This window comes from Sinocyclocheilus anshuiensis, unplaced genomic scaffold (genome assembly GCF_001515605.1).
Source record: "Sinocyclocheilus anshuiensis isolate Anshui unplaced genomic scaffold, SAMN03320099.WGS_v1.1 scaffold613, whole genome shotgun sequence".
NCBI lineage: Eukaryota > Metazoa > Chordata > Actinopteri > Cypriniformes > Cyprinidae > Sinocyclocheilus > Sinocyclocheilus anshuiensis.
The window spans coordinates 1,012,535-1,020,526 of NW_015536487.1; the positions used below are offsets into that span (position 1 = coordinate 1,012,535).

General features: G+C 35.3%; 1 protein-coding gene across 4 annotated transcripts in view; it reads right to left on the reverse strand.

Annotated features, from left to right (window-relative positions):
* The window catches only part of esyt2b (extended synaptotagmin-like protein 2b), a 19,116-nt gene that overhangs the window by 9,688 nt on the left and 1,436 nt on the right, over window positions 1–7,992 (reverse strand). Inside the window, exons 2-7 of one of the 4 annotated variants that reach the window (XM_016481236.1) lie at window positions 6,212–6,267; window positions 1,307–1,427; window positions 1,027–1,203; window positions 833–915; window positions 692–740; window positions 81–170 (exon numbers count right to left, since the gene is read on the reverse strand). In XM_016481236.1, the coding sequence (XP_016336722.1) occupies window positions 81–170; window positions 692–740; window positions 833–915; window positions 1,027–1,203; window positions 1,307–1,411 (504 nt within the window). In that variant the 5' untranslated portion in view covers window positions 1,412–1,427; window positions 6,212–6,267. Of the gene's footprint in view, window positions 1–80; window positions 171–691; window positions 741–832; window positions 916–1,026; window positions 1,204–1,306; window positions 1,428–6,211; window positions 6,325–7,992 lie in introns of those variants that run through there. The other 3 variants (XM_016481216.1, XM_016481229.1, XM_016481222.1) reach the window with 3 other exon arrangements.

The following is a 7,992-nucleotide window of genomic DNA, read 5'->3' on the forward strand; positions in this document are numbered from 1 at the left end:
GTATGTGTGTTTGTGTTTGTGTTTGTGTTTGTGTGTGTGTGTGTGTGTGTGTGTGTGTGTGTGTGTGTGCGCGCACATACTTGATCTAGTTTCTCAGCACTTGGGTACAATGACAGCCACTCTAATCTCAGATGAAGTTTGCCTGTAGTAACTTCTTCCAAGTCAAACCACTGCAGAAAAAAAAATGTGATTAGTGCACTGGAATGGCAGATATGGGCTTAAATGACATTTAATTAATTCCAAACCAATGATGAAAAACTACAAGTTCAAAAGAAATGACACAACTGGTCTTTCTTTGGAAAAAAAATGTCATTATCAATACAGGAAAATGTCTACATCTAAGGAAGCACAAAGTCAGTACATTAATAAGATAAAATTAAGTTTAACAAGAATGTACTTTTACATATTGTGGAAAAAAAGATGATAATATTCCTGTTTTGAAGTAAAAAACGATTTTTTTTTTCTGTGGCTTAATAATTCATGAATCAGAGAGTTAAAAGCGGAGGCAGTGTTGTGAATGACTGGAATGAAAACAAAATACAAAAACAAAAACTTTAAATCTACTTACAATACAGCCAACAAATTTGGAAATTCAAAGTCAGTTCATTGATGAGAGGGTGCTGAAAGAGAACTGGTGGTGACGTTTGTTGTGAGCTGTAAATGAATCTAAACAAGAGTGTGACTGCATTACCTCATCAACCTTCTGTTCTTTATGAAGCTCACTCAAGTCAATCATTAGACTGGAATAAAAATAAATGAAACATTATACATCTTTATAAAGTTCTATAACAGATAACATTGTAAGTTTCAGCTATATAAATGAATGTGGCACCTGCCCAAGAAGTCATCTTTATCTGGGTCTTCATCGAAGAGCTCAATTTCCAGATGTTGTCCTGAATGTTCATATACTAGTGCCTGATGATGAAACGCATTTCAGTCATACAAGCGCAGTAAATGTGCATGTGTGTGTGTGCATGTGTGTATATATATATATGCTATATATACTGTATATATGTATGTATTCACCTCATACACCTCATTCCATTTGGGGTGCAGACATTCTTTGATGGTCTTGCTTCTAAAGAGCTGATTGCTAACCAGCAGCATGCCATAGGGGTCAGACTTCCCTTTGATCAGCCCGCCCAGATATGTATCCTTAACTTCCAGATTCTGAGCTTCAAGAAAATGAATCCTTAGAACTCCCTAATGAGTGTGAGAAAGAATACAGCAAAGACAATGAGAGGTTAAGGAATATTAATATGAATAAACATTTGTAGGGTTTGATGAGATGCGTGAGTGTATTCACCTTTGGCATAGGGAAACGAAGCTTGGCCAGTTCAACCTCACCTATCAGTGGTACAGTGATCCTGTTAGGCAACACCATGTAAGTGCTGATAATATCCTGGATCATGTGGTCTGAAAAGCCACTGCCAAGGAAAAATAAATAATGAGTTACATGAAATTTTGTACTTCTAGATATTAATCATCATCTTCAATGCAATGGACAGAAGTGTAACCCTCTCAAAATACATAATTTTGTGGGAAAAAGAAGATCAAAATTGTGGTTTAATAATTCATACATCAGAGAGATGAAAGCAGAGGCAGCGTTATGATCGACTGGAATTAAAACAAAAGACTCAAATAGTCTGGAAAAACTTCAAACTTACTCAAAATGTTCCACAGAGAACGTTTCAGTGGCAAGCAACCAAAGCCGTTTAATGGTGTCTAAATGAGTTTGTGTTACTACTACTAGCTGGTGTTGTCTTAGAAGTTGCCTTAAAACAAAGTCTAACTGAACGCCATAGATGATTTTATAAAAAAAAATTAAAAAAAAGAAAGAGAAAAAACAATCCTGTACCTCCCGGATGTATTGCTAACCACAACAACCACATTCAAACGCCACCTTGCTGACTAAACCAACAATGTGACAAAAGACAAAGATCATCTGACACTGTTTATTTAAGTATGTTTTTGTAACATTAGCATGAATACATTTTCTACATTTCAGCAGACTCCTACAGCAGCATGTGGTGTGACAATATATGCATCTGTCTGTCCCAGCACAAATGCACCCCGACCTTGTTAAAATACAAGCACAAGCAGGGGGAGAGGCAATGGAGAGGAAACACATAGAAGCCATAGTGCCATTTTGAGGTCTGTGCTGACATTCCTCAGCTCCCCCCTCTCTCATTTGAACCAATACTCCTGTCTCTGGGCAGCTGACTGTCTTTGTTGAAAAGCCTGTAGTTTTGTCAGTGCCACCTGGGTTTCCTCAAGTCATCTTAACACACAAACACAGGCAAGTAGGCAACATACTGTACAGAGAGTTAAATTATGTTAGCCATAATAATATACAAATGCATGTTTGTAGATGAGAGAACTTTACTGCCATATATATAAGATTTAAGTCTTATGCATGCTGATCTCTCACTGCATACAAACAGCACACACCACATTAAGACGAATAACCATAAACAAGTGAATAAATACGTTTACAGTCCAAGTCAAATTTAGACAATAAATAACTATTTTGTACTGTATAAATGTTCTGTATTATATTATTATAGAGTTCAGCACATTGTATAGTATTGTGCTTTGCTCTTTTAAAATTCAAGTTTATCACAATTATCACTATTACTCATTTTGAGCATGGCTGTTGCCAACGCCAACTAGCTTTCATTTTCATTCAACAAAAACACAAAGAAATCAGAAAACAACTGAACAAAGACACGTATAACAACAACACTATTAAGCAAGTGCCAAGTGTTTTTTTGTTTATTATTCAAGATGAATAAATTCAACATGGGTGCCAAAATGGCAATACACTTAATCATTATCTTTTATGCGATGACAAAAAACAAAAACAAAACAAAACACAATCGTTCTAGTATTACGTCTAATTTAGTTGCATTTTACTGTACTTTCCTTTCCAAAACATGTTTTCTTTGCATTTCAAACGATTTTACACTGCAGCAGGCAAGTTTAAATAGATGGTCATTTAAACTTATAAACAACCAAGGACACTTCTACAAGGTAAAAGAAACATTAACCATTTTGTGCAATGTTGGCATACTTATAATACAACACACAAAAATAAGCTTCGAGGTAAATCCAATTGATCGCTTCCCTGGAACCCAGCTCATCTACACGATAATAAAACATGACACTCAACAACAGAACAAAGAATGCTGAAGCGGACTGATGCAGATACGAGTTGCAAACTATGAATCCATGACAGAAAGCTCAATGCTTGTTCAGCACGTAATATTATATCAACATCCGACATACAGTTAAGCTTGAGTAACTACTTTAGTACATAAAAGCATTTCTAAAGGTGTTCTTAAACCCCTATGGCCATTAGATAATCTTAACAAACTTTAAGAGCTTTAGATGGGGGATGCACAAGGCAAATGTATTGATTTCATGAAGATAAAAGACTTAATCTTCACCAACCTCCCAATGGAAATTTTATTAAATAAATTCAAACTCTTTAGCCTGATTTATTTATTTTTATAACCTCAACTTGCTTATCACATTCTGTCGCTAAATTTTGTTTCCATTCATGCTTTCAATTACACCCATTCTTTGTTTTACATTTGCCTCCAATATGTTTTTTCCAAAATGCTTTCTCATCTCTCTTGTCAGCAACACTTGACATTCAATCTCCCAAATTCTGTGATGAAAGTCAACTTCATTGTGAATTACTTCCTCTGTAATAAAAGAGCACCAACATTCAGTGGGTAACAATATGCCGAACAGAAATCATAAACACCATAAAAAATGAAAGCAAGAATGACCGTGATGATCATAACTCTCTTATTGATTTGCTTGCTGAGCAGATGCAGTTGCCCAAACATCTTCATAATGCAAGCATAGCATTCTCTGAGGTTACAATAATCACTCACTGGTCCAGCAGTGGGACACCACAGATACACTGCATTAGGGTATTATGGTTGCCTGGAGTGACAGATCTAAGATCAGAGTACTATTCTTCAGTCTTACATTGGCTGTATGATGCAAGGAGCATGGCTGACATGAGAGCAGCTCTTGTGCAGTGAAGATCCAAAGCAGCACCAATAAACTTTAATAGTCTAAGACAAGCACTCTCAATGCTGCAGTGCTAATGACCATAGCCTAATGGTACTTTTGTTTGTTTGCTGTGCTTGCAATAAGGATTATCCAGACATCAAGCTCCCAAACAGCATCAACTAGTGTAATTATTTGGTTTTTCAGAAACAGGATACACAAAACATAATGCAAACAAAATTGTAAATAGGCCTACATACATATTTAAACTCTCTTAGTGAAAGAGCTCTTCACTATACTAACTTATAAATTCCTATGGACCACCCCTGTCCACAGTAGCCTGTGTTAAGAAACAGCTAGAGGGGTGTAATCACTCATCCGCCTGTGTGTGTGTGTGTGTGTGTGTGTGTGTGTGTTTGTGTCTGTGTGCATGATCAGCACAACCAGAAGTGCAACACTCATGAATCTGCTCCAACTTTTACTGCAGACAGTATGTTATATCAACACATATAAGATATTTCTAATCTGCCATTACAGAGAGCACTGAGTGGCTATTGAGACTATTTGAAAACATTGTTTTAGTTAATGCGTCTAAATAATTCCTAGGGAACACACTGAAAAAATATGTTCCTTGAATCTACATGCATAATGCATAAATGTAATTATTCTAATTTAATTGCGAATGTATTGCAGGGTGATACAGTAAACGTGTGTATGTATATATATATATATATATATATATATATATATATGTCATCTTTAAAGTAAAAAGAACAGGTTTAAACATGCTCAAAATTAAATTACACTGTTTATGATGCATGCTCATCCATACATATACATTTTAGTGAACACTCTCTCATAACCACTAGCAAGTTTGATACTGGATGTCATTTTTATTATTATAAAAAAAAAAATCACCAGTTATATTACTACTAAGTTTCATCACATAGCCAAGGGAAGAAACAGTGCTCAATATTTATTTATTTTATTTATTTTTTAGTAAAATGCCAAGGGTAGTTGTTCTCTTTACGAAAACAAGTAGCATTAACCCGATTATAAAGGTAAGGTTTTAAACTAATCAACCAGCTATCTTTTATCAAGTGCACCACACCACTGAAAAATTTGGATATGTGTATGTATATATATATATATATATATATATATGTCATCTTTAAAGTAAAAAGAACAGGTTTAAACATGCTCAAAATTAAATTACACTGTTTATGATGCATGCTCATCCATACATATACATTTTAGTGAACACTCTCTCATAACCACTAGCAAGTTTGATACTGGATGTCATTTTTATTATTATAAAAAAAAAAATCACCAGTTATATTACTACTAAGTTTCATCACATAGCCAAGGGAAGAAACAGTGCTCAATATTTATTTATTTTATTTATTTTTTAGTAAAATGCCAAGGGTAGTTGTTCTCTTTACGAAAACAAGTAGCATTAACCCGATTATAAAGGTAAGGTTTTAAACTAATCAACCAGCTATCTTTTATCAAGTGCACCACACCACTGAAAAATTTGGATATGTATAAAATATAAAGTTATATAAATATCTATTACATAGCCACTTGCGCGTTATTAAGGTTTGTAAAGACATTCATATAAAGCCACAATTTAAATGTCTACAAAACTAATTTCAAGCATTTAAGCATAAACCTTTATGTGTGAAACATAAATTTAGTCAAGTGTGTTAGACTGATAATATAAACTGTTTAGGTAAAGTGGCCAAAAAGGTAAATTCATCACTACTCAGTAGGTGGGACAGTTCAATTATAATATGTGTAAAAGCTTTAGTTAATTAAATTCAACATACGTTAGAGAGAAAGAAGAATGTCTTACATTGATTATGCACTAAGACTGCTGAACAAAGGCTCTTTCAATTATCTCCAATAAACAGGCCTACATCCAAGTACAACTAAATGAAGACAAAAACAAAAGAAGAGGTCTAGACTCCATGTTTTATAAATCTATGGATGAAAACCAAGAGGCCCTTAAATTAAAACTGAACCAGAAGCCTAACCAACATGAAAATAATACAAATAAATCACAGTTTATATAAAATGCCTTGCAGGACTAAAATAAACTTACAAATGTATTCCAAGAAACAAAGACTGTTTTTAAATACTAAGTAAAAATTTAATCCATTGTAGGAAGAAAAAGTTCACTTACTTAAGCCCTGGAATGTCCAATATATTTGTGAGGCCTGTCCAGTTTATGTCCAATAGCTGAATGAAAAAGAGAGAATCAAGCATATAGATAACTTAAACACACTGCTAACACAGAGAGAATACAGGTATATCTGTTCAGAGGAGAGAAACAAGCACAAACCAGATAACACAAAAAGACAAACAACAATAAAATATATCTAGACATGCCTGAGGCTGTAATTTAATATCAACTTGGATGTTAAGTCTCACTCTAAAACCAGCACATAAATAACAATACTATGTACTGTTTGTTACTGCAATGAGAACAATCAGTGTCCCAGTGCACCAGAACATAAACAAGAAAGAGGGAAGGATGGAAAGAAAAAAGTACAGAGATACAAACCATCCATTATAACGGGGATAGATGTTATATAAAAATGTTCTCTTAGCCTCTTTTCCTCTGTGAATTTCAGTGTCGCCCACACTGCAGAGGAATATATGAAGAGAAGCCACCTCTGCAGTGCATCACAAACTACAGTCAGACCGCAGGACACTGGACACCTCACAAAGGACTCAAACTCAATGAGGCAGGTGTAGGAAAACTCAATAAAGCCTTCATTCAGAAACAGCAGCAGAATGTGAGCTAGAATCAGGCTGAGCTGTGATAACCTGCTGTGAAATTAGCCCTGCTACTAAACTGGTACTGACAGACTGTAGAATCTGGGTCACTGACGCTGACTGTCTGCCACTGCTATACACACGTGGTAGAACTGTTAAGATCATTTTATGCTGTTTAGCAAACCTTTAAATAGAATCTCAATCCTGCAGCTCTGCAAAAGACAAATGTCTTTAATAACTTTATCTTCCTTTATAACTTTTTTTCACATTTTTTCATCTAAACCAACAACATGTATGTTAGACCCTAGTCCATCTAAGCTCCTAAAAGAGGTGATCCTCTTCTGACTATTGTTAATTCGTCATTGTCATTAGGATATGTCCCCAAAACCTTCAAACTGGCTGTTATTAAGCCTTTCATTAAAAAACCACAACTTGACCCCAAAGATCTAGTTAATTATAGACCGATCTCGAATCTCCCTTTTCTGTCAAAGATACTAGAAAAGGTAGTATCCTCACAATTATATTCCTTCGTAGAGAAAAATGGTATCTGTGAGCATTTCCAGTCAGGATTTAAACCGTATCATAGTGCTGAGGCTGCTCTCATTAGAGTTACAAATGACCTGCTCTTATCATCTGATCAGGATATGTCCCCAAAACATTCAAACTGGCTGTTATTAAGCCTCTCATTAAAAAACCACAACTTGACCCCAAAGATCTAGTTAATTATAGACCGATCTCGAATCTCCCTTTTCTGTCAAAGATACTAGAAAAGGTAGTATCCTCACAATTATATTCCTTCGTAGAGAAAAATGGTATCTGTGAGCATTTCCAGTCAGGATTTAAACCGTATCATAGTGCTGAGGCTGCTCTCATTAGAGTTACAAATGACCTGCTCTTATCATCTGATCATGGTTGTTTCTCTCTATTAATGCTACTGGATCTTAGCGCTGCGTTCAACACTATCGACCACAACATTCTTTTGAATAGACTAGAAAACTTTGTTGGCATTAGTGGAAGTGCATTAGCATGGTTCAAATCATACTTATTGGACCGCCATCAATTCGTAGCAGTGAATGAAGAGGTATCAGATCGATCACAAGTGCAGTATGGAGTACCTCAAGGCTCAGTACTAGGGCCGTTACTCTTCACGCTTTACATGTTACCCTTGGGAGATATCATCAGGAA